Genomic DNA, 27,669 nt, shown 5'->3' with positions numbered 1-27,669 from the left:
CTCAGTTACTTTTGTCTACTTTCCTGTCTTACTCGTTTAACTTTTAGGCAGTATCAAAGAAACACCCATACTTTGAGCTGCAAAATGCAACTTCTTAGCTCTTCAAAACTTACCTCACCCTCTATATCCCTTAACCACTCCAGGCTGACTGGATAATTCACTCCCATGGAAACTGCTTTTCCAACTCCATGCTTTTCTTCATACCACCCCATCTTTTTCAAATATTCCAGAGCCCAACTTAATTGGGTCCTTTTTCTCTGAGGCATGCCCTGAGTAGCAGCCCATGGTAATCTTTGCATTTAAAGTTATTAGAATAAGCTTTTTCAAGGTGCATATTAGTTATGCATTAATGAGCTGTGTATATTCCTGTTTTATCTTTGCATCTATATTTTAAGTTCAAGGAGAAGGGTGACTTCTGACAACTTTAACACAACTTTATTGAAAATACAAACAAGTCTCAAATAGACCTCAATACACTAGAACAACAATCAGAAGGGTAGCTGGCTTACTTTGATGGCTCAGTTCACTTTAGCTTAAATACTAAGTGTCACAATCTGGACAAAAACACAAATATCAACAAATGTGCTTTCAGTTCTAATATTCATTTGGCATCAGAAGAATGATTCAGCTCATACACAGTTAGGCAAAGGCAGTGTTGGCAATAAAGATGTACGTTACAACACAGAACCAACTATGTAAATCAAAACATTATTCAAGGAATTGTTAACTTAGGAATATAAGGATAAAGGCGAGTGATTAATCATACTAATTTTCTTGGTCTGCCTCAGGGTCCTCTTGACCAGCTCTTTTGCCTTGCATTTCCTTAGCAAATTTCTCAACTTCATGGAATGTAGAAATAAGTGGCTCAAGACTGTAATCATCATCAGCGAACAACACTGACTCCTTTTTGATATTGTTACCAATATTCTCAAACACTGCTAGAACAACTTGAATATTGTCATTTGTCTCTTTCCTGTTAAAAAGGCCCATAAATTCTGACATTGCTTCAGCACTGAGTAGTTCTTTTGTCATGACAGGATTTTCAGACAAATTCAGTAGCACTTTCAGAATATGAAACCTTGTTTTGGTATTGCCCATGGCTAACAAGGACAGAAATCCAGACATATACTTGGCAACCAGTGTGTGGTAGTCAGTAGTTGTAGTGAGATGTCTAACCATCCCTATACCAGATAGCTGTTCAGGGGAATCTAAGCTGTAAGCAAGGGTTTCTTCACACACTTGACATACATATGTCTGAATCATGTTTAGATTAGGATAAGGTGGAGCCAGGCGAATCATATTTTCCAAAAAACTTGTCCTAACTCGGGAGGAAGGAATATCAAGCAAGGTTTCAATAAGTGAGACAACACCTGAATCCCGAATGAAATCGCGGGTAAATTGAGAAGCACTTCTCATACCCATTGCGATTTTAGATATTTCATGAATAAAAGGATCTCGGATTCTGTCCATTAACAGAAGGAGTTCTTCAAACTCTTCAGTACCAATTTTAAGCTCACACTGTATGCAGCTGCAGGACCAACTCTCAGGCTCTGCACTATCCCTGGCCTTAAGATGCTCCCGAATTTCCCTGACTGACCTGTAGGAAGGGTCATACTGAAATGGGAACTCAGGTTCAGGCTGATCAGATTCCTGCTCCTCCCCTTCTGGGTTAAGTTCCATGTGCTTGGGCTTTCCTCCAAACATTTCAGAGAACAGAGATGCTGCCTCTTTTGGAAATCTAAAGGGAATTGGAGATGGGAAGCCAACCCTACCCCATGGACCAGGCTTGAACTGAATAGTGACCTCGTCCCAGCTCTGGGGCCTGCGTGAGGCATCAGGCTCCTGCTCAAATGAATACTCAGACCTGCAAATGGCCCTGAACACAGGCCTAGGATTTGATTCAAAATGGGCATCATCTCCTGCCCAGAACCAGGACCCCACTATGGCCTCATCCTCCTCAGCTACTGTCTGGGTCTCACAGTTGGTCCCATACCCAGTCCTGTTATTGGCCTCATCTTTAGCTCCAAACCAGGCCCCAACAACTGTCTCTTCCTCATTTTCTGGCCTGGACTCACAGGTAACAGTAGTTCCAGTCTCGTTAATGTCCTTCTCTCCAGACCAGAACCAGGACTCGACAATTATCTCATCATCCTCTGGCTTGGATGCACAGCATTTCTCTGCTTCTACACTGACTTCTTTTGCAGCACAGAACCACGATCCAAAAATGATTTCTTCTTCAGGGCTTGACTTGCCCTCTTCTATTGCCTGAGGCCCAACCTCTATATTGTCTTCTTCTTCTTCAGGCCAAAACCAGGACCCAAAAATGATTTCCTCTTCCTCAGTCACTGGCATGGGCTCGAAACTGGCTCCTGCCTCCAAATTGGCCTCTTCTTCAGCCCAGAACCAAGACCCAACAGTGGCTTCCTCCTCTTCAGCCTCTGGACTGGATTTGTTGCAAAAGCCAGCCTCCTTCCTAATGATCTCTTCCCTGGCCCAGAACCAAGACCCAACAATAGCTTCCTCCTCAGCTGCCAGCAGGTCCTCTTCTCTAGCCTCCACTGCTGTCTTGAGCCTGTCCTCTTCCCCAGCCCAGAACCAAGAACCAATAATGTCCCCCTCCTCAGCATCTGCCCCAGATTCTTCTCTGTCTGTAGCCTCTCTAATGGTTTCATCTCCTTTCCAGAACCAGGATGTAATCATGGTCTCCTCCTCCATCAGTGGCTTGGCCTCTTCTCCAGTCCCATCATCTATACTGACCTCTTCTGTAGCCCATAACCAAGGCCCTATAATGGTCTCTGGGCTTGTGTATTTTCTGGACCAGAATGATGAATCAACAGTGTCCTGTTCCTCCTCTGGCCTAGACTTCCAGCTGCCTCCATTGGCACTATACATGCAGGGATCATCTTCATCCCAGAAGCAAGAATCATTATTCATCTCTTCAGGCCCTGCCATAAATTTGCATCTGGCACCAGCTCCATACTTCATACTGACCTCTTCTGTGGTCCCAAACCAAGATGATATAAGAACCTCTTCATTGTCCTTCAGGCTAGACTTGTTGCTGACCTCAGTCCCCACACAAGCTTCTACTCCATCCCAGAACCACGACCCAATAATGGGCTCTTCCTCAGCTCCTGGCATGGTGTCACAACTGATTTTAACCCCAGAATCTATCTGGGCCTGGTTTCCAGCCCAAAACCAGGACCCGAATATTGTCTCTTCTTCATCTTCTGGACTGGCGTCTTCTCCAAACTCAGCCTCTGTATCGACCTCTTTTCTATCCCAGAACCAGGGACCAATGGCCTCTTTTTCCTCAGACCTTGGTGTGGATGCACAGCTGGCTCTAACATCAGCTTCTACACTGGCCTCATCACTGACCCAAAACCAGGGCCCAAAAATGGTCTCTTCCTCAGCCTCTAGGTTGGTTTCTTCACTAGCCCAGAAGCAGGAACCAGCAATGAGCTTTTCTTTATCATATGCTACCACAGATTTGGAGGTAGCCTCAGCCCCAGTTTCCATACTGGTCTTTTCCCCAGACCCAAGCATAGAATTACCAATAGACTCTTCCTCAGTCTTTGGGCTGGATTTACTACTGGCATCAGTCCTCAAACTGGCTTCTTCTTCAGTCCAGAACCAACTGCCAACAATGGACTCATCCTCCACTTGAGAACTGTGCTTGACACTGGCCCCATCAACTACACTGGACTCTTCTGTAGCCCAGAACCAGTTCCCAATGAGGAACTCCTCCTCGGACCTGGCTTCTTGCTTGGCCCTGGCTCTGGCCTTAGTTTTCACCTTTTCCTTTGCCATTATTCTAGCCCTGGCCTCTTTCTTGGACTTGGGCCTTGACAAGTTATTAGCTTTTTCACCAGGCCAGAACCAGGACTCTTTTTTGACTACATCTGTAGATCCAGACAAAAAATCAATGGAAGTTTCTTGCTTGGCCCTGTGCCTGGCCCTGACATTGGCCCCTTTCCTGGCTCTGGGTTTGGACGTGGATTTGGCCTCCTCTCTAGCCCAGAACCAGGACTTCACATTGTCCTCACATTCAGATCCAGAACTGGACTCAGAGACTTCTTTCTTGGACCTAAACCTGGACCTGTTATTGGTTTCTTCCTTGGGCCTGGACCAGCTATTAGCCTTTTCTCTGGTCCAGAACCAGGATGTCTTAATAGATTCATCCTCAGAGCCAGAACTAGACAAAATATAAAACTCCCGATTGGTGTTGGGCCTAGACATGGCCTCTTCTCTGGCTATGTGCCTGGATCTGGCACTGGCCTTTACCCTGCCTCTAGGATGAAAATTTGTATTGACCTCTTCTCCACTCCAGAACCAGGAACTCAGAGAGGATCTGTCCACCCATCTGAAATCACTCTTGTGAGAGATCTCTTGCTTGGATGTAGGCCTGGGGCACCACCAAGACCCCACATTGGTCTTTTCCTCTGACCCAAACAAAGGCTGTTTTCCTGATTGGAACTTGACCTTGGTGCCAGAAAAGGACTCAGTGTCCATACTGATCAGTTCCCTATCCATAGATAAGGTCTTAGATTTAGCAACTGACCCAGACTCAGTACTAACCAGTGGCCAGGCTATGGTATTGGTCTGGGACACCCCCTCTGTCTTCAACATTGCTTTACCATCAAACTCAGTCTGGGCCCATGAATGGGCTTTATCTGTGGGCCTTGACCCAGGGATTGCCTTGGCCTCATTCTTAGGATGCACCACACCTACTACCATTGGTTCAGATTTGGGCCTTGCACCACCTACTACCATGGCATCAGATTTAGGTCTTGCCCCAGGCATTACCTGTGCCTGGGTCCTGACCTTGGGTCTGACCACCAACGGGACTTCATTCTCTCTTTCAGCCCCACTCCCAACCTCTTCTCCAGCCTTCTTTTCAGGCTTTGCCTGGGCAGCAGGTTCAATCTCGGCCCCAGTCATGGTATAAGTTACAGAGGAGGCCCAGTTAAGTAACCCTACCCCAGTCTCAGCCTCTACCACAGCTCTATCTTCACACTCTGATCTTTCAGTGATTCAGGCGGTAGAGTTGGAAACAAATGTCAGAGTCAATCACCAGTCCAGCAATCAATCAACCTCCTTCCGAAGCCTAGCCTCAGTCAATATCACAGACAAAGTGCAGAAGAGGCACAAGCAAGCTGGGGGATGATGGATGTTTCCGGGTGGGTGCAGAACTGTTGAGGGTACAGATCAGCAGCAATTCCAACACCACCAGAGCTGCCACTGGAGGTGGATCTAGGGAAAGAGAATGATGACATGGGGCTTTGAATCTCTTCTAATTGTGTTGCTCCATGCAGAGATTCACAGAGAAACTGGAACATGAATGCTTAGTGGGACAGCTGGACTAGTTAGAAAGTCTTCTGTCACCTCATTTCACTCACATTTTACCCCAGAGTTTGCCACGTTACTTTGCATGATACAAAACAGGTATGAAACTGGTAAGTGTTGGCAATGGGAGAGGTTTAAGAGCCCCCAGAGTACCCTAATCACTCTTGGGCCAGTGTTGATTTCCATTTCCCCACCCAAAGTTGTACCACCCTCATACCAACCTATATGGATGTGGTGCGATTTCCCCCTCCTTTCCTTGATTCCAGTGTTGTCAAACCCTAAAGCAGCCTGGAGGCTGTCCTAGGAATAAGTAAAAATAGAGGAGAGAATGGAAACTGATGCTAGATAGATAACAGGGCACACCGACCTCTGATGCAAATATCTTTCTTACCTTTAGAGTTCCATTTGTCTGTTTCCTGTCTCCGTGTCCCTCCTCTCAGGTCTTCTCCTTCCCTTCACAGCCAATCCACACCTACCCCAATATTCCTAGTATCTCCTGCAGGAAATGGACAAGGGATGCTGTGGCAGTGTGAAAATCTGGCAGCAAGCAGGAGGTGGAGGAGGTCCAGGACCCACTTGGATCAAAGACACTTGCCATGATCTTACTCTGTAGTGCTGCCCTGATTTACCCACCTTCACACCAACCTCCAGAGATTTGAACCAGTCTCCTCCTCTCTCCTTCCTTACAGAGTGAGCAGCCTTAAAGCAGGTCTATGGACAGACACAAAGGCAAATTATTCAGGAAATAATGGTAGCAACTGAGTGCTTGATGGACTGACCAACACCAAAGATAAGAGTATCCATATTATCTTCTAACATTTAGGGTACTGTTGATAGAATATTCTCAATTAATTCAGGCCCTCTGCTTCGCGGTTCTGGATAGCAACTCATCACATGACACTCTTCCCATTACTCCACTCTCCAGTTATACGAATCCACCACTAGGTGTTCACACTCCCTTGTGCTGTACTACAGAAATGGGGGGAAGTACGCAGCATATTCCAGAAAACAGTATGTGACGTGGCACTTGTAATTATGACTTTTATCTCACCCTCACCTCCTAGCCCATCTTTTCCTGCCTCGAATTTTGGGTGGAGGTGAGGGAGGAAGGCAAGGGAAGTGCTTAGAAAGCTAATGCAAAGGGGAATTTTAGAAGGTATTCTGGATGCCTGACCTGTCCTGGTCCGTCACCGACCCCGATTCCCGTTTCCACTCAATGGTTGCTGTCCACCCCCCGCCCCGGGCCAGCCCCACACACCTCCAGAAATCCAGGCTATTGTCCTGCTCCTTCTTTTTCTCAAGTCTCTCCTCTACAGATGCACCCTGCAGGAGGAAACCGCCAGAGCTACTGCGCAGAGAGAAGACTTTGGCATCAACCAGGCACCTGTGGGAAAGGACAGCACCCAGGGCGCGGGGCCCAACAGGCCTCTTTCCAGAATCAGGGCCCGAAGCAGCCGACGCCACCGGCCACCCGCTCCCGCCAGCTGGGCACAGACCTCGGACGCCGTCCCCGTCCCTGCCACGGCGGCCTCCCTGGGCGCCCCCCGCCCCAGCTCCCGCTCCGCCATTTCTTACCGCAGCAGCGCCCCCCCCCCCCCAACACACACAGCTCTCTCCCGGTACAGGCACCGTCGACGGCTGGTCGCGGGCGCCTGGAAAGCTGGCCGCGCAGTGGCGGGCGCAGTTCGTCTCCAGACGATCCGAGGGAGCCTCTCCGGCCAGCCCCGGTGCCCTGGGCCCAGCCCGCGCCAGTCGCCGCCTCTCCTCGCCAGGGGTCCCGCGGCGCTGCGCACCTCTCTCAGGGACCAGCTACGACCGGGTCGCCTCCTCCTTGCCAGGCTGCCAGGGTCTGGGGTCCGGGAAGGCTGTAAGCCGGGCGACAGTGGGGGTCCTCTCGCCTCCCCCCAGGACACCCCCACTTGCCTTCACAGGCTCAAGGTGTAGGTCGCTGTCCTCCCCCTCCTCTCGGAGCTCCTCAGTCGGATTCCCACCGCCTTGCGAGCGGCCAGAATCGCAAAGAGGCGTCCCGCCCCCCGCGCTGCTGCACCGAACTGGGCAGGGGCTGCGCAGGATGCGGCACGAAACGCTGGCGGCGAGGGTGTCGGGAAGGGGGGCGGAGGGATACGGCACGAATGGGCTCGACGCCCCCTCCCCGGCCCACCCTAGTTCCGACCCAGAGGGGGCGGGGCCGGGAGGAGCCCAGCCTAAGGGGCGGGCTCACAGCAGCCCGCCTCTGCAGACCTCCGAGGCGACCACCCCCTCATTGCTGGCACTGCCATCCATGGGACCGGGGGACGCTTGGCGGTGGGGGCTAGGATCCAGAAGTCGGGGGCGGCGGGGCGGGGAAGGTGCGCCGCAGGCAGCAGCGGATGGATATCGAACGGATAGCAACTGCCCCTCGGGGCCTCAGAACCCCCAGACTGCTCGGTGTCTGCCCCCACATCGCCCATTCGGTCCGCCATCCTAACTGGAGGCCCGTGGGCCAGGGGCTGTCAGGACAGCAGACTGCGAGGGGAAAGGCGACCTAAGGCCAGACTGCCCCGGAGGTTCTGGGGTGGGGGGCCCCTCCCACGTTCTTCCTTCATTGCTTCGCGGGGCCACGGAAGGGAGGAAGGTGGGAGGGGGCCCCCACGGAGGCCTCACCACTGCCCCTTTTCTAAAGGAAGGCAGACCTACACCTCTACCCTGAGAAAAACCAACCACTGCTGTGCCCATTCTTTCTGCCACACTGCTGTCCTCCCCCATGCCAACTGGTAACATGCTTTGCCATTTTGCAGTCCCCACAGTTGCCCAAGAAGGAGGGCCTTTTTTCCCTGTCAGGACCCGCACTGGGTCCTAGGATCTTTCCTGTCTCTTGCCCCCATGGCCAGGGGTCGGGCTGCTCCTGGCTCCTCTTCAACTGTCCTGTGTGTCAAGTCTTCTATTGCAGTCACGTCCAAGTGCTCATGATCTTTGGCGGTGTGGAAATGTGGCAGGGATTAGAACCAGCTTGGATCTCAGCCACTTGCCATACACACCCGTCTAGTTTCCCCAGCCGTTCTTTGGAGGAAGGCCCCATCGTGTACCTAGTTCTCCAGGACAGAGCCTGGTGGTTCTTGAATCCTCCACGGGGCAAACAGAGCAATGTGTTTAAGCACGACTGTGGTTGAGCACGAACCCACTGATGCCCATTTTAAACCCAATTAAATGGCACTTTCACTGTGATAGGCTGAACAAAGGTCCCTCAATGATGTCCACATCCCAGTCGTCAGAACCTGTAAATATGTGATGTTACAGGGCAAAGGAGAAGTAAGACTGCTGATGGAATTAAGATTGCTAATCAGCTGAATTTAAAATGAAAATATGCTGGGTCTCTTTCCTGGCCAATGTAATCACAAAGGTACTTCAAATGTGGAAGAAGTAGGCAGAAGAGAGTCAGTGTCACAGTGAAGTAGCACGAGAAAGACTGGGTAGGCCATTGCTGGCTTTGAAGATGAAACAAAGCCAGGGCCCAAGGAATGCAGGCAGCTTCCAGAAGCTGGAATAAGCAAGGAAGCAGATTCTCCCCAGGATCCCTCAGAGAAATGAAGCCTGACCATCTCCTTCATTTCAGACCAGTGAGATCCTTTTTGTATTCCCACCTTCCAGGTCTGTAAGATAATACATTTGTGTTATTTTAAGCCGCCAAGAACCTGGTAATGTGTTACAGCAGCAGTAGGAACTAAGTTTACTCACCATCTTGACTTGAAAGTCCATTCCCCTTGACTTACTTTACTTGGCCTTCAACCCCTGGGAAGATCAATTCGGGGGCTCATCTCTTACCCCTATAACCACCCTCTCCAGCAATCCCCTGTCTCTGTTTTCTAAAGAAAAGAGACTTTTGCAATGGCCTTTGAGATTCATCTTGGAGAAAGTCCCCATTTGCTGAAAATCACTGATGGCTTTGAACATGGAAAGGGAACTATATTCTTACCATGAATTTTCATATATTTTCATTTCGGTTTTTATTTGTTTCTAAACATTTATTACAACTGTGCAATATTTAGGTGATAAAAACCCATCTGGAGATGATTCTATACAGTACCTGGACTGACAATGGATATCAATTATCAGAGGAGGGCTGCTTTTACTGTGCTGTTTAAATGGCTTTAGCTGAATTGTGGATCATTTTTTTCTTTATTCCACAGCATACTATCTTGGGTGAATGCCAGGCTTGAAGAAGGGAGTCTGAGCTATGCTGTTATCTGTGGGTGTGTGTGAATCTCCTTGCCTCCCTGAACTGTTCTTTCACTTTCTTAAAGTCGATGGTGCCTTTCATTCATTCAAGAAATACATATGAATACCTTCTTTGTCCTAGGCACTGGAGATAATGGTAGAAACACCAATGAAAGAAATCTCTGTTCTTGTGGAGGCTACATTTACTTATAATTTCTTTCTTATTCAATTTCTTATCCTAGAATTTTATAGTCATACCAGCATAATGTTGTCTGGTAATTCTCAAGGTGATCCAGTATTGATTTCAAGATATTTACTAACAGGGGAGTGGACCTACCATAAGCTGAGAGATTACACTGTGAGAGTTTGAAATTTTGTTGGACAATTTGTTCTCAATTCATTTATAGAACAGGCGCTATTGCTGTTTAATATTTATTAAACTGAGAAAAGTCCTATTTTAAGCTCTGTATATGTTAGCACTTTATGTGTATATATCAGATAACTTAAGTGTCATCTTTATTTATTTATTTATTTATTTATTTATTTTTTAAAGATTTTATTTATTTATTTGACAGAGAGAGACACAGCGAGAGAGGGAACACCAGCAGAGGGAGTGGGAGAGGGAGAAGCAGGCTTCCTGCTGAGCAGGGAGCCTGATGCGGGGCTCTATCCCAGGACCCTGGGATCATGACCTGAGCTGAAGGCAGGCGCTTAACGACTGAGCCACCCAGGCACCCCTAAGTGTCATCTTTAATATCAGAGAGCATATAAATGATTGAAATGGGATGCTGACCTATGTCTTTGTGGCTGCTAAGTTATAGTCTACTTACTTCCTCCTAAAATGGATTCTGGTCTGATTGCAACAGCCATAGTTGCACTCCCCAGTGTCTCCACTGACTAGCCTCTAAAATCTAAATTTCTGTAGTGTAAATGCTTGATATTGAGCTTTTGATTGCCAAGGTATCTACTTCAAAAGACATCCATTATACTACAGAAAACTCTAAAGAGTCCACCAAGAACTGTTAGAACTGATAAATTCAGTAAAGTCAAAGGATACAAAATCAATGTATGGAAATCTTGCATTACTACACAGCAATAATGAAGCAGCAGAAACAGAAATTAAGAAAACAATCCCACTTACAATTGCACCAAAATAATAAGATACCTAGGAATAAACCTAATCAAAGATGTGAACGACCTGTATTCTGAAAACTATAAAACACTGATGAAAGAAATTGAAGACACCATGAAGAAATGGAAAGAAATTCCATGCTCATGGATTGGAAGAACAAATACTGTTAAAATGTCTATACTACTCAAAGCAATCTACACATTTAATGCAATCCTTACCAAAATACAACAGTATTTTTCACAGAACTAGAACAAACAATTCTAAAATTTGTATGGAACCACAAAAGACCCCAAATATCAAAGCAACCTTGAAAAGGAAAATCAAAGCTGGAGGCATCATAATTTTGGACTTCAAGTTATATTACAAAGCTGTAGTAATCAAAACAGTATGGTACTGGCACACAAATAGACACTTAGAGCAATAGAACAGAAGAGGAAACCCAGAAATAAACCCACAACTATATGGTCAATTAATCTTCAACAAATGAGGCAAGATTATCCAGTGGGAAAAAGACAGTGTTTTCAAGATATGGTGTTGGGAAAACTGGAAAGCAACATGCAAAAGATAGAAACTGGACCACTTTCTTGCATCATATATAAAAATAAGTTCAAAATGGATTAAATACCTAAATGTGAGACCCAAAACCATAAAAATCCTAGAAGGGAACACAGGTAGTAACTTCTCTGACATCGGCCATAACAAGTTTTTTCCAGCTAGGTCTCCTGAGGCAAGGGAAAGAAAAGGAAAAATAAACTATTGGGAGTACAGCAACATAGAGGTTTCTGCACAGCAAAGGAAACAATCGACAAAACGGAATGGGAGAAGACATTTGCAAATGACATATTCAATCATGGGATAGTATCCAAAATATATAAAGAACTGATACCACTCAACATCCAAAACACAAATAATTCAGTTAAAAAAAATGGGCAGGAGACATGAAGAGATGTAGGGAGCAAAATGGAGTCTCTCATGTTAAGCAGGAGTCTGTGTCACGCAGGGGCCTGTGTCAAAACGCAAATAGTTAAAGATAATGCAGCCATGAGGTATTGCTTGGATCAGCATCAGATGACACCACAAAACTGATAACAAACAGAACCAGAGGAGGTCTGCAGGGTCCCAAGACTGATTCAATCCCTTTAAAAAAGGGAGGATTTTTGCAGCAAACTGTCAGACTCTTCAGACATGACACCTCTATGTCTGACCACTTAAAAAAGGCAACTGCCACCCAAGGCTCTGCTCATTTGATCTCTGAACAGAACTGAGATCCTTCACTGCTTGAACATAATAAGCAGTTAGTGCCTGGACTGGACCAAGACCTTATCTCAACTGCACGCCCACAGACTGACTCTGTGTTAGGTTCATTAACTTCCTACACCCTTCTTTTATCTTGTTTGTTGTGTGGTTTGTCTTATGTTCACAGAGCAGAACATATGCTATGTAAGAAGCCAAGTTTAATCACATGGTGAAATGTCACTGCGTTTGGAATCCGGAACCTGCTTTATAATTGTGACTAACTTTGTCTTATGATTGAATAAAACCGACATTGTGGAAAGACACAAATTGTGTGTATGTCTTCATAGTGTGCTCATAACATTTTCCCAAAAAGACATCCAGATGGCCAACAGACACATGAAAAAATGCTCAACATCACTCATCACCAGGGAAATGCAAACCTAAACTACAATGAGGTTTCACCTCACACCTGTCAAAATGGCTAAAATCAACAACAGAAGAAACAACAAGCGTTGGCAAGATGTGAAGAAAGAGGAACCCTCGGTATTGTTGGCGGGAATGCAAACTGGTGCAGCCACTCTGGAAAAGAGTATGAGGGCTCCTCAAAAAGTTAAAAATAGAACCACCCTACAATCCAGCAATCTCACCACTGGATATTCACCCAAAGAATACAAAAACACCAATTTGTAGGGATACATGCACCCCTATGTTTATACAGCATTATTTACAATAGCCAAAACATGGAAGCAGCCCAAGTATCCATCAGTTGATGAATGGATAGAGAAGATGTGGTATATATACAATGTAACATTATTCAGCCATAAAAAGATTGAAATCTTGCCATTTGCAATCACATGGATGGAGATAGTATAATGTTAAGCAAAATAACTCAGAGAAAGAAATACCATATGATTTTACTCATAGGTGGAATTTTAGAAACACAACAAATGAGCAAAGAAAATAAAAGGAGAAAGACAAACCAAGACACAGACTCTTAATTATAGAAAAAAAACTGGTGGTTACCAGAGGGGAAGCGGGTAGGAAGATGGGTTAAATAGGTGATGGGGATTAAGGAGTGCACTTGTGATGAGCACTGAGTCGTGTATGGAATTCTTGAATCACTAAATTGTACACCTGAAACTAATATAACACTGTATCTTAAATAAAATAAAATAAAATTAAAATAAAAACTTAAATAAAAAAGACATCCATCTTGAATAGACACATGGCTTGGTGTATGACCCACCTACGAGCAAAACAACCAGATAAGGAACTCAGCCACCCCCATCCATGAAGTCACCTTTCAAAATGCCCTGTTAACCTAAATAACTGAGCCCTTGACTCATCCTGCTTTTTCCTTCCCAGCCCTAATCCCTACTTTTATGCCTTAAATAAGCCAATAAGGAGTATACTTGTGGAACCCTAGGCTCCCACCCTCTGATCCTAATAAAGAAGAATCCTAGGTCTCTTCTCCCTCCCATCCCCCACCGTATGCTTGGGACCTATGCAACAACTTTAGAACAAAATAATCCTCCAAGCATTAAGCCAGGGATACAGGAGCAGCTGTGCCCCCAGCCCCACCCCCACCTCCCACATACATGCATGTGAACTTTCAAACTAGCATATACCTTACTAGTGCAGGTCAAATGATTTCCTCTTGTCTGTCTTAATCATCGGAGTCATGGACCTGTTTTTTGCCGTTTTAAGTTAATTTGCCTCTCTTCTGTCCTCCATGTGCCTCAGGCAAACTCTCCTTCTGGGATCTCCCTTTTGTCTAAGGTTGAGCCAAACTCTGCATTCTTAGAATTTATCCAGGCTCCTACCCCTGAGTTTCAGGAGCTTTACACAGGAACTCAAGTCCCTTGCATTAGGACCACGCAAGCTAGGTTAGTTCTTGTGAACTATCTGATGAAATTGGCTCAAGAGGCTTATGAACCGCAGGGAAAGATCTCAGCCTGTGTCCACTACTTGGGACAAGGCACATCTAGAAAACTTGTGGGGAGGCCTGACCCAAGAATATTTTCAGGTCACATTTGGAGTGGGTTCCGCCTTAAAAGAATTTATCCTGAGGGAAAACAGAGCCAGGCACAACAACCTCAGTGCAGAAACAATGCCTTGTCATTAGGGGAATATAGCTATTTTAATGGCCACACTGGGATTAGGACTTCTATTTTTGCCTGGTCTAGCAGATGCCCTCAACTATATGTCTGTCACAACAAAGCCAGGTAAAACAAAATAAGACCAAAACAAAACCAAAAATGAAAAAACAAATAAAAGCAGGTTGTCCCAGAAAGAACTGTTGCAGATCCATTCTGCAACACTCTGGTGTGCAGATCCCATTTATAAAGTGTAACATAAAAAGAGGAAAATATATTCCTCTACAACATGGACTTAAAGTTTAGAGTAGTACTCAGCTCTGACATCATGAGGATTCTGGGATGAAAAAATTAGAGGGAGCGTTGGAGGGACTTAACTGTTTGTGACAGTAAAACATTTTTTTTAAGATTTTATTTTATTTATTTGACAGAGAGAGAGACAGCCAGCGAGAGAGGGAATACAAGCAGGGGGAGTGGGAGAGGAAGAAGCAGGCTCCCAGAGGAGCAGGGAGCCCGATGCGGGGCTCGATCCCAGGACCCTGGGATCACGCCCTGGGCCGAAGGCAGACGCTTAACGACTGAGCCACCCAGGCGCCCCCGTGACAGTAAAACTTAATGTGTCAACAACACCTGGAAAAATCTTGTAAAAACCACCAAAATTCAGGACTTGGGAAATACCCCTTGAGGATTTCTAGAATTAAAGGGGCTGGTAAAGTTAGGTTATTAGCTTTGAAGGGATAAGAAATTGCGAATTTCCACAATGTCAGCAAATACTAACAGTTAACTGAATGTCAAATTACTTTTTAAAATAGAAAAAAATAATATATAAGTCCATAGTACATTTTGTTATGTTTCTCATTACCTAACCATCATTTATTGCCTCATTATGACAGGGCATAATCGATGTCTGCTTCCAGACAGCAAAATGGGGGGGGGGAGTAAAGGTAGTCCACACACTTCTTAAAATCCTTGGTCAAGAAATGTTCACATCATTTCCACTCACATTCGATTGACTGGAACTCAATCACCATTTATTGAAAATATGGTCTGTTCACAAGCTGGGACAACTGGATATCCACATGCAGAAGAATTAAGTTGTCTCAGCAGACCAGAAATAGAACAAAACTTCCTTGACTTGATAAAGAACATCTACAAAAACTCGATAGCTAACATCATACTTAATAGTGAGGAACTTAGATTAACCATTAAGATCAGGAAAAAGCCAAGAATATTCTCTCTCACCACTCCTTTTCAACACTGTACTGAAATTCCCAGTTAATGCATTAAGACCAGGAAAGAATATAAAAGGAATACAAATTGGGAAGAAGAATAAAACTGCCTTTATTTGCAGGTGACATGATTGTCTATACAGAAAACCTGGAAGAATAGACTAACACTCTTGGAAGTAGTAAGTGATACTAGCAAGGTTAGAGGATAGGGTTAATATACAAAAGTCAATTGTTTTCCTATATACCAGCAATGAACAAGTGAAGCTTGAAATTAAAAACACAATACCTTTTATATTAGCACCCCCAAAAATGAAGTATACAAGTATAAATCTAACAAACATGTACAAGATCTCTGTAAGGAAAACTACAAAACTCTGATGAATGAACTCTCAGAAGAACTAAATAAATGGAGAGATAGTCCATGTTAATGGATAGGAAGACTCAATATTATCAAGATGTCAGTCCTTCCCAACCTGGTCTACAGATTCAATGCAATCCCAATCAAAATCCCAGCAAGTTACTTTATGGATATTGACAAGATGACACTAAAGTTTATATGAAGAGGCAAAAGACCCAAAATAGCTAACTCAATATTGAAGGAAAAGAAAAGAGTTAGAGGACTGATATTACCTAACTTCAAGATTTATTATAAAGTTACAGTAATCAAGATGGTGTGATATTGACAAAAGATTGGACAAATAGATCAATGGAACAGAGAGTCCAGAAATGTACAGACATAAATACAGTCAATCTTTGGCAAAGGGAGAAAGGCACATAATGGAGCAAAGATAGCCTTTTCAACAAATGGTGCTGGAAAAAATGAACATGCCTGTGCAAGAAACTGAATTTAGACACAGACCTCACACCCTTCAAAAATTAATTCGAAATGGATCACAGAGCTAACTATAAAAAGGAAAACTATAAAACTCCTAGAAGATAACATAGGAGAAAACTTGATGACTTTTAGTGTAATAATGACTTTTTAAAACAGCTTTATTGAGATATAGCTGACATATTAAAAACTGCATATATTTAATATACACAATTTGGTTAGTTTGAACATATGCATACACTCGTGAAACCATTATCACAAAGTAATAACACATTTATCTCCTCCAAAAGTTTACTTGTGCCCCGTTGTTGTTGTTATTGTTATTGTTGTTGTAAGAACACCTAACACAAGATCTACCTTCTTAACTAAATTTTAAGTACACAATACTGTATTGTTAATTATAGGCATTATGTTGTACCATTCTCTAGGGCATATTCGTCTTGCACAATTGAAGCTTTATACATCCTCAACAACTCCCCATTTCTCCCTCCCCCTAACCCCTGGCAACCACCACTCTATTCTCTGCATCTATGAGTTTGAAAATTTTAGATATCACATATATGTGGAATCTATCACAATCATGATGTGGAATCATGTGGTATTTGTCCTTCTGACTGCCTTATTTCACTTAGTATAATGTCCTACAGGTTCATCCATGTTGTCGCAAATGGCAGGATTTCCTTCTCTTTTAATGCTGAATAATATTCAATTCTAGATATACCACATTTTCTTTATTACCCATTTGTCAATGGACATTTGGGTTGTTTCCATATCTTAGATATTGTGAATAATGCTGCAATAAATAAGACAGAATGGAAATCCTTTTGAGATCCTGATTTCAATTTTTTTGGATGTACACCAGATGCAGAATTGCTAGATGATATGATAATATATGTGTATATGCATATATACATATGTATATGGAGGGAGAGATACATTTATGTATGTGTTTATGTATGTATCTATGTATTTATGTATGTTTTAGGAACCTCCATACTGTATTCTATAGTGGCTGCACCATTTTACATTGCCACCAATGATGTATGTTCCAATTTCTTCAAATCCTTGCTAATTGATTAACACTTGTGACTTTTTTTTTATAATAGCCATCCTAACAGATATGAGGTTAATATCTCATTTTGGTTTTGATTTGCATCTCCCTGGTGGTTATTGATGTTGGGTACCTATTCATATAACTGTATGCCATTTGTATGTCTTTTTTTATTTTTTTAATTCTTTATTTAAATTCAATTTAGTTGACATATACTGTATTATTAGTTTCAGGGGTAGAATTTAGTGATTCATCAGTTGCATATCACACCCAGTGCTCATTACATCAAGTGCCCTCCTTAATGCTCATCACCCAATTATCCCTTCCCCCCACCTACCTCCCCTCCAGCAACCCTCTTTGTTTTTTATAGTTAAGAGTCTTACTGGCTACTCCTGACTGCACATTCCTAGCTTTCTTTTTTGTTGTTGCTTTTGCTAGTTCATTGTCACTTCCTGTATCTCAATATTAAAATGTCCCAGAGTTCAATCTTTGAACTTCTTCCCTTACTACATACACTACCTATATTCCTTAGTGATCTCATCAAGTCTCATGGCTTTAAATATCATCTATACGTTGATGAGTCTCAAATTTCTACCTCTAATCTGGATCTCTCTCAAAAATCCCAGGTTCATATATCCAACTGCCTACTTTTCATCTCTATGTGTATATATAAAACATATCTCAAATTCAACACGTTCTAACCTGAGCTCCTGAGATTCCCCCTAAAACCCGCTCTTCCCAGTCTTCACCCATCTTAATAAATGATTACTCAGTTGCTCAGCTTCAGAATCATCATTGATCCCTCTTTTTCTCTTACTTTATATTCAATTCATCTACAACATCCATTGGTTCTACCTCCAAAATATATGCCAAAGCTGGACACTTATCACCATATCCAGAGCTAACACCTTAGTCCAAGCCACTATCATCTCTTACCTAGACCACTGATTGCTTCCTACCTCCAAATTTTTCTCCGTTTTCATTCTTGTTTCCCTAGGTTCCATTCTCTTCACAGTAGCCAGGTTTATCCCTTAAAAACATGTCATATCATGCTGATCCCCTTGTCAAAATCCTCTAATGACTCCCCATAACCTTTAGAATAGTACCCAAAGTTCTTTCCATGGCCTACAATATCTCATAAGATCTGGCCCCTAGCTACTACTTTAAACTCATGTCCAACCATTCTCCCTTTGCTAGCTCCCTTTGAGCCACACCGGCCTCCTTGCTATTTCTTGAACAAGCCAAGCATATCACTACCCAAGGAGCTCTGCATTTGTTGTTCCCACTGCCTACAATGTTTTTCCCTAAGATAGCTTCATGGTCCATTCTCTCATTTCATTCAGGAACTTGCTCAGAGTGAATTTCTCTGATTATCCAATCTAAAACTGTATTTGTATTCCCCCTTTGAATATCCTTTATCCCCATACTTTATTTTTCTCCATAGCATTTATCACAATTAAATATTTTATTGCATATTTTATATGTTGACTTTCTTATTATCTGTTTCCCTCCATTCTTAAATGTAAGCTCCACGAGTATTCTATTCTATATATTCCCAACAACTAGAAATAGTGCCTGCCACATAATAGATTGCTCAATAAATATTTGCTGAATATATAAATGCCTCTGGAACCCTGAGGTGTTTTTTTGTTGTTGGTTATATAAGTCATATGAGTTTACACCATAAGTTAAAATCTGAGCAGAGTTATTATGCTTTATGCTTCTATCACTGACCAAACAGACTTAGAAGCATGCCATTAAAAATCTTTAGACTATTTTGTTGGGAGATAATATTTTGTGTTGGTGGAGATAATATTTTGTGTTGGTGAAAGTGAAAGTGTCCCACACAGTGTTTTCCCCCCTATTCTGCCATCTCAGGCAGGTGGAAAGCTAATTGTACACCACCACACTGGAACATAATACTAAAACAAAGCTGTAGGTTTGCTAAGATTTATACAGTTTGGAATTTTAAAGAGGCTTTCACAAAATTCTGTACATTCACCACAAAGACAAGGCTTCTTTTTTCTCAAGCTAATATAAGATGCCGAGCCAATAAATGAAAGTTTGAAGATGTATAGTTTTGCTGGGGCTACCATAATAAGATACTACAGACTAGGTGGCTTAAACAACAGAAATTTATTTTCTTACAGTTCCGGAAGCTGGAAGTCCGAGACCAAGGTGTCAGCAGGTTTGGTTTCTCCTGAGGCCTCTTTCTTGGCTCAATGGCCACCTTATTGCTATGTCCTCATACGGTCTTTCCTCTGTGGGCATGCATGTTTGGTATCTCTGTCTCTATTCAAATTTGCACGTGGTATAAGGGCACTCGTAGGAATGGGTTAAGGCCCAGTCCAATAGCCTCATTTTAACCTAATCACTTCTTTGAATGCCCTGTATCCAAATATAATCATATTCCGAGATACCAGAGGTTAGGGCTTCAACATATGAATTTGGGGACAACTCACCCCATAACAGTGGATTATCATGGAAAAGAGAGTGTTACAATGAACCCCTATCATATTTTCAGGAACTCCACCAAAGGACATGTTTCCAAGTTGTTTTATAGTTCATTGTGAAGTGAAACCTAGAGTGGTCAAATTTCACTTTGTTAAGGACATCTGTGGAGTTTGATACTCATCTGTTTTTACTTATTATAATATACCCTTTTATGAACTCATGGATGGTGACATGGTGATGACTGGATATAAGTCTATCAAAGATGTCTATATAATGTCCAAAAACCAAAGCATATGAGTAGCCTGCTTTACCACAGCATTTATTTACCCATCTGGAATTTGCTTTACTGTTTCTGTGACTACTGCCTTTACTGTAAGTGGTGTGGTAGGTTGAATAAAGCCCCTCCACAAATATGTCAATGTCCTGATCCCTGGAACCTATCAGTATGTTACCTTACATGGCAGAAAGCTCCTTTGCTAATGTAATTAAATTAAGGCTCTTGAGATGGAAAGATTAATTATCCTGGATTACGCAGATGGACCAATGTAAGTAACAGGATCCTTAAAAGAGGGAGACAAGAAAGTAAAAGAGAGTAGACAGAGATGCAGCAATGGAATCAAAGGTTAGAGTAATGCAAGGAAAGGGCCATCAGCCAAGCAATGCGGGCAGACTATAGAAGCTCAAAAAAGGCAAGGAAATGGATTCTCATCTCGCAACCTCCAGAGGAACCAGCCCTGCTGATACCTTCACTTTAGCCCAGTAAGACTAATTTTGGACTTTTGACTTACAGAGCACTAAGATAATAAAGTCATATTTGTAGTAATTTGTTATAGGAGCAATAAAAAGAAACTCAGTCAAAAGCTTTTAAAGGAGACAACATTATATACTGAAAATAAAGGGCCAATTCACTAAGAGGATGTGACAATTATGAACATATGCACAAAACATCAGATTTCCAAAATACATTTAAAAATCTCAGAATCGACAAGAGAAATGAACAGTTCTACAGTAATAGTTAAAAATATCAGTAACCCCACTTTCAATAATGTAGAAAACCAGACAGAAGATCAATAAAGAAATAGAAGACTTGAATAACACTATAGACTAACTGTATCTAACAGACATATACAAAATATGCCATCCAACGATAGCAGAATACACATTTTTCTCAAGTACACATGGAACATCCTCCAGAATGTTATACCACAAAACAAGTCTTAACACTTTTTAAAAGATGAAATCATACAAAATACCATTTCTGATCACACTGGAATGAAACTAAAGGTCAATAATAGAAGAAAAATTGGGAACTTCACAAATATGTGAATACACGCTCTTCAACAACCAACAGGCCAAAGAAGAAATCATAAAGGAAATTAGAAAATAACCAAGGAAGTGAAAATTAAAACAAAACATACCAATACCTATGGGATGCAGCAAAAGCAGTGCTATAGTTCTAATTATTTACATTAAAAAAAGAAGAAAGATCTCAAACCAACAACTAAACCATATACCTTAAGGAATTAGAAAAAGAATACCAAATGAATCCCAGAGCCAACAGATAGGAGAAAGTAATAAACATAGAGAATAGAAGAACAATAGAGAAAATCAATGAAACTAAAACTTAGTTCTTCAAAAGATCAACAAATTTGACAAACCTGTGGCTAGATTAACTAAGAATAAAAAGAGAAGACTAAAATTACTAAAATCAAAAATGAAAATGGAAACCTTACCAATTTCACCAAAATAAAAAGCATTATAAAAGGATACTATGAACAACTGTATACAAAGCAAATTGGATAATCTAGGGGAATGAACACACTCAAACAAAAAACAAACATAACCTAAGACTGAATCATGAAAAAATAGAAAATGTGCATAAACCTATGTTTAGTAAAAAGATTAAATAAGTATCAAAAAAGGCCTCTTTACCAAAAAAAAAAAAATCACCCTGGGCCAGATACCTTCACTACTAAATTAACAGTAAAAGGAGAATTACAGTAAGCCTTCCCAAATTTTTCCAAAAAAAATGGAGAAGGGACCATTTCCTAACATTCCAATAGGCCAGCATTACCCTGGTACCTAAGTCTGACAAAAATACTGCAATAAAAGAAAATTATAGTCAAATATGTTTTATAATGCTGATGCAAAATTCTCCAACAAAATGCTAAAAAAGCAAATTCAGCAGCATATTTAATGAATTCTACACCACGGCCAATTTGGGTTTACTTCTAGAATTTAAGGATGATTCAACATATAAAAATCAATCATATTGCAACACACCACATTAACAAAATGAAGGCAAGAAACATATCATCATCTCAATTCATGTAGAAATAGCACTTGACAAAATTCAACACCCTTTCATCAAAACACTCAACAATCCAGGAATAGAAGGAAACTTCCTCAACACAATAAAGGCCATATATGAAAAGCCCACATTTAAAGATCATATTCAATAGTGAAAGACTGAAAGCTTTTTCCTTAGGATAGAGAACAAGACAAGGATGTCCACATTCCCCACTTCTATTCAATGTAGTATTGAAGGTTTCAGCTGTACCAATAAGGCAAGACAAAGAAATAAAAGACATCTAAATTGTAATGGAAGAAATAAAATGATCTGTGCTCACAAATGGCAAGGCATATATGTAGAAAACCCCAAAGATTCTGCAAAAAAAACCTTAGAACTAATTAATGAATTCAGCAAAGTTTCAGCATTCAAAATCAACACACAAAATGGGTTGCATTTCTATAGCGTAACAATGAACAATGTAAAAAAAAGATATTAAGAAAGCCATTTCATTTACAATAGCATCAAAAGAATATAATACAGAAGAACACAATGTAGTAGGTCAAAGACTACACATCGAAATCTACAAAACATTGCTGAAAGAAATTTAAAGACATAAATATACGGAAACACATCTCGTGCTCATCAAGTGTAATATTCCACACTGTTAAGATGTCAACACTACCCAAAGTGATCTGTACGATCCACTGCAATCCCTATCAAAATCCCAATGATAGGGGTGCCTAGGTGACTCAGTTGGTTAAGAGTCCAATTCTTGATTTAGGCTTAGGTCATGATCTCAGAGTTGTAAAATCAAGCCCTGAGCTTGACTCTGAGCTCAGCTCTGATTCTGCTTGTCCCTCCCCCTCTCCCTCTGCCCCTTTCCTTGCTGGTGGTGGGGAGCTGTCACTCTCTCTAAAATAAAAAAATAAATAGAATCTTTTAAAAAATCCCAGTGATATATTCTGCAGAAATAGAAAAACCTATCTTAAAGTCATATAGAATCTCAAGGGATCCAAAATTAACAAAATAATCTTGAAAAAGAAAAAAAGTTAGCACTCACTCTTCCTAATTTCAAAGTAAAGGTATTCTGGCACCAATTCCAATGTATGTGTATGGGAGGGGCTCCAAAACCACTAAGAGATGCTTGGACACCAGCAGGGTGCCCTACAATTCAACCCAATTCTGGTACTAATAGCATGAGAGCGCACAGGTTAAGCGCTCGGTCCTACAGGACTGCACCTGCCCCCCTCACCTTTGAATGACAGTCTCAAATCCAGATTACCATTTCTGCTTTCCACTGACAGGCTATAGATGGGAGGTTCCAATGACCCCCTCCTTAAGTCTGATTAATTTGCTAGGGAAGCTCACAAAACTCACAGAAACATTGTATCTATTGGATTAGCATTCATTAATAAAAAATATATATATGACTCAGGAATAGCCAGATGGAAGAAATGCATAGGGCAAAGTATGGGGAATGGGTGCGGAGCTTGCATGCTCTCTCCCAGCGTTCCAGTCTCCCAGAATCTTCATGTGTTCACCAATGCAGAAGCTCTCTGAACCCTGTCCTTCTGGGTCTTTATGGAATTTTTATTATGCAGGCATGATTGATTAAATTATTGGCCACTGGGGACTGATTCAACTTCCTTCCAGGAAGTAGGGGTGGGATGGGGCGGTGAGGGGTTGGACTGAAAGTTCTAACCCTCTAATCACATGGCTGGTTCCTCTGGAAACCAGCCACCATCCTTAGGTGCTCTCCAAAAGTCACCTTATTCACATAAACACAGTTGTGGTAAAAAGGTACTTGTTATGAATAACATGACACCCATTTCATATTAATGGCTCTAAAGTGTATTTCAGGAACTGAGGACAAGAGACCAAATATTATGACAAAAGATGCCCCCATTGCTTTTTTATTTTTTTTTAAAGATTTTATTTATTTATGTGACAGAGAGACAGCCAGCGAGAGAGGGAACACAGCAGGGGAGTGGGAGAGGAAGAAGCAGGCTCCCAGCGGAGGAGCCTGATGTGGGGCTCGATACTGGAACGCAGGGATCACGCCCTGAGCCGAAGGCGGACGCTTAAGGACTGAGCCACCCAGGTGCCCCCTCCCCCATTGTTTTTATCACTCAGGAAATTCTAAGGGCTTTGGGAGCTTTGAGCCAGGAATCATGGATAAAGACCAAATACATATTTCTTATAATCCACAATATCTACAGAACTTCCTACACTAACTTCAGTAATCTAAACAGTATGGTGCTGGCATAAAAACTGACATATAAACCAGTGAAACAGAACAGAGATGTCAGAAATCAACCCTTGTATATATGGCCAAATAACTTCTGACTAGACTATCAAGACCATTCAATGGGGAACAGATATTCTTTTCAAGAAATGGTGCTGGGAAAACTGGAAATCATATGCAAAAGAAAAAATATGGACCCTTACCTTATACAATATACAAAAATTAACTCAAAATCGATCAAAGACAACTTAAGAGCTAAAGCTTTGAAACTTTTAGAAGAAAAAATAGGGAAAAACTTCATGACATTGGGTTTGGCAATGATTTCTCGGATATGACACCAAAAACGTAAGAAAAAAATAGATAAATTGGACTTCATCAAAATTAGAATCTTTGGCACATCAAAAGATCCTTTGAAGAGAGTGAAAACACAACCCACAGAGTGGGAGAAAAAACTTTTGAATCATAAATATGATAAGGGGTTAATATCAAAAATAAATAAAGAACCCCTAAAACTCAACAATGACAACAAAAAGACCAAACAACCCTATTTTAAGGGTTTGTTTTAAGGGCCAAACCCTTGAATAAGAACTTTTTCAAAGAAAATATATAAGTGGCCGATAAGAACATGAAAGGACAATCAACATCATTAGTCATTAGGGAAATACAAAGTGAAACCGTGAGATTCCACTTCACACACATTAAGATGGGTATTATCAAACCACTGAAAGCAACAAATGTTGGCAAGGATGTGGAGAACTTAAAACCCACGTGTATTGCTGGTAGGAATGTAAAATGGGGCAGCTGCTTTGGAAAACAGTATGGTGGTTCCTCAAAAAAATTAAACACATAATTAACATATGATGTAACAATTCCACTTCTTGTTATATACCCAAACCAACTGAAAGCGGGGACTCAGATATTTGTACAACCAGTGTTCTTAGCAGCATTATTCACAATTGCCAAAGAGTGCAAACAACCAAAATACACACAGAGATGAATGGATAAACAGAATGTGGTATATATTTTGGAATATTATTCAGTCTTACAAAGAAATGAAATTTTGACATAAGGATGAACTTTGAAAAACACTAAGCTATGTGAAACAGCCAGAAAGTAACAAATATTGTATGATTTCACTTTTGTGATGTATTTAGAGTTGGCAACTTTATAGAGACAGAAAATAGAATAGTGTTCATAGTGGCTGACCAGGAGTGGGTAGTGAGGAGTGGGAAGTTACTGTTTAATGGATAGAGAGTTTCAGTTTGGGGTGACAAAAAATGTACTGGAGATGGACAGCGGTGATGGTTGAACCACAATGTGGATGTACTTACGGCCAATGAACTGTACACAAAATTGGCTAAAATGGCAAATTTTATGTTATGTATATTTTACCACAATTTAAAAAACATAGAAATGTACAACACAAAAGGTGAACACTAATGTACACTAGAGACTTTAGTTAACAATAATGTAGCAATATTCATTAATCAACTGTAACAAATATATCACATTAATGCAAAATGCTAATAATATGGGAAACTGTGGGAAAAGGGTGGTGGGAGAGAAGTAGTATATGGGAGCTTTCTTTTTTTTTTTTTTATTAATAATGATTTTTTATTATATTATGTTAGTCACCATACAGTACATCCCCGGTTTTCGATGTAAGGCTCGATGATTCATTAGTTGTGTATAACACCCAGTGCACCATGCAATATGTGCCCTCCTTACTACCCCCATATGGGAGCTTTCTGTACTTTCTGCTTTTTTGTAAACCTAAAACTGCTCTGAAACAGTCAAGTAATTTTTTAAGCCAATATTATTGCATTTTTGGTTTGTCATTTCTTGTTTTTTTTTATTTCTGGTGCATTTTAAAAGCCAAATGCATAAAGCTATAATTAAAGATCTGTGTTAATGGTACACAATGTATAAAGATCTAATTTGTGACAATAACAACATAAAGAGGGAACCAGAGTTGTAAAGGAGCAGAGTTTTATAGACTATTGAAACTAAGTTGATATTGGTTCAAACTTGGGTGTTATACACTTAAGATATTAATTATAATTGCCAGAGTAGTCACTAAGAAAAAAAACCTAAAAACATACAGAAAAAAGAAATAAGAAGTAAAACAAAATAGTACACTAGAGAAAATGCCAAATTGCTTTGCACAGTGGCTGTACCCTTCTACATTCCCACCAGAATGTACAAGGGTTCCAGTTTCTCTACATCCTTGCCAACTATTGCTATTATTCACTTTTTAAAGAATTATAGCTATTTAGTGGGTATGAATTTATATCATTGTGGTTTTGATTTGAATCATTATTGATTATTTGAATATCTTCTCTGGAGAAATATCTATTCAAATCCTTTGCCTATTTTTTAATTGTTTTATTTGTCTTTTTTATTGAATGGTAAGAGTTCATTTTATATTCTGGGTACTAGACCCATATCATATATATAATTTGCAAATACCTTCTCCTATGCTATGAGTCATCTTTTTACTTTAGTGACAGCATCATCTGAAACATGTTGCTATGTTTAAAGCCAAACTGAGTAAGCCTAATAGCTTTGCTCTAAAAAGTGCTGAAGGAAAATACTTTGGAAAACAGTATTCACTATATTAATTCAGTATTCAATATATTCATAACAGTATTCACATATTAATATTCATTATATTAACCACTACCCTGGTATTGGTATGGTGAAGCCAATACCAATACTTAAGTTACTCAAGATATCCATGCCACTGATTTATTGAATCCTTGCAACTCCAGGATATTCTGATACATTTAATTTTGGGGACAAAGATGCCAGAACAAAAGTATGTATTTCAGAGAAATCTGATCAACCAAAATTGACGTTTTGCTTTACTCACAATAGAAACCTATCTGTATATGCTTCTAGTTATGACCAGTAAAAAAAAAAAAACATATTTTATAGTCTGTGTAACAAAAAGGCTGACTCCATTTTTTGATTTTTGACTACTGTCAGCTTTTAAGCTTCACCCCTCCTCCTATTCTGCCCCACATATAAATAAGTTAATAACTTCCCCTTGTGTCCCTTCTCTTTAGAAAAGTTTAGTAATCTTACTGTGAAATCATCATTTATTACACTAATTATTGATGATTTATATTAATGACTTATATAATTATCTGAACAGTATCTCCACATATTTGAAACAATTAAAATAAAAAAATATCTTCTAACTCATAATAGTAAACTCTCAAATTTGTTAGCACTATGAGAATTCTTATCTTTTCTTTGCATACCAGGGATTTGTGAATCTTAAGTTCATGCAAAAAATTCTTTTTCTTTTCAGGCTTTTCCATAGACCCCAGAAAGCTGTTAAGAAGCATTTAGCTGCTTACAAATTGAGTTGCATTTTCTTTTTTTTTTAAAGATTTTATTTATTTATTTGAGAGAGAGAGAGAGAGGAGGGACAGAGGGAGAGAAAGAGAATCTGGAGCACACTCCACACTGAGCACAGAGCCCAATGCAAGGCTTGATCCTATGACCCTGTGAGCATGACCTGAGCTGAAATCAAGAGTCAGGCGCTTAACTGACTGA

At 41.1% G+C, this 27,669-nt stretch overlaps 2 protein-coding genes across 4 annotated transcripts in view; both read right to left on the bottom strand.

Moving 5' to 3' along the window:
- Positions 1-27,669, bottom strand: part of GPRASP2 (G protein-coupled receptor associated sorting protein 2) — a 105,027-nt gene that overhangs the window by 64,259 nt on the left and 13,099 nt on the right. The gene's annotated exons all lie outside the window — the stretch shown is intronic.
- Positions 417-27,669, bottom strand: part of GPRASP1 (G protein-coupled receptor associated sorting protein 1) — a 40,337-nt gene continuing 13,084 nt past the window's right edge. The window contains exons 1-7 of one of the 3 annotated variants that reach the window (XM_026483608.4): positions 7,267-9,929; positions 7,137-7,192; positions 6,602-6,666; positions 5,977-6,054; positions 5,735-5,839; positions 5,565-5,643; positions 417-5,250 (exon numbers count right to left, since the gene is read on the bottom strand). In XM_026483608.4, coding sequence (XP_026339393.1) covers positions 766-4,938 — 4,173 coding nt within the window. In that variant the 5' untranslated portion in view covers positions 4,939-5,250; positions 5,565-5,643; positions 5,735-5,839; ... (2 more) ...; positions 7,137-7,192; positions 7,267-9,929 and the 3' untranslated portion in view covers positions 417-765. Of the gene's footprint in view, positions 5,251-5,564; positions 5,644-5,734; positions 6,055-6,601; positions 6,667-7,136; positions 7,193-7,266; positions 9,930-27,669 lie in introns of those variants that run through there. The other 2 variants (XM_057313274.1, XM_057313279.1) reach the window with 2 other exon arrangements.

The sequence above is a fragment of the Ursus arctos genome, chromosome X (assembly GCF_023065955.2).
Source record: "Ursus arctos isolate Adak ecotype North America chromosome X, UrsArc2.0, whole genome shotgun sequence".
Lineage (NCBI taxonomy): Eukaryota > Metazoa > Chordata > Mammalia > Carnivora > Ursidae > Ursus > Ursus arctos.
The sequence above is the reverse complement of the archived record's forward strand: the minus strand, read 5'-3'. Positions and strand labels throughout refer to the sequence as shown.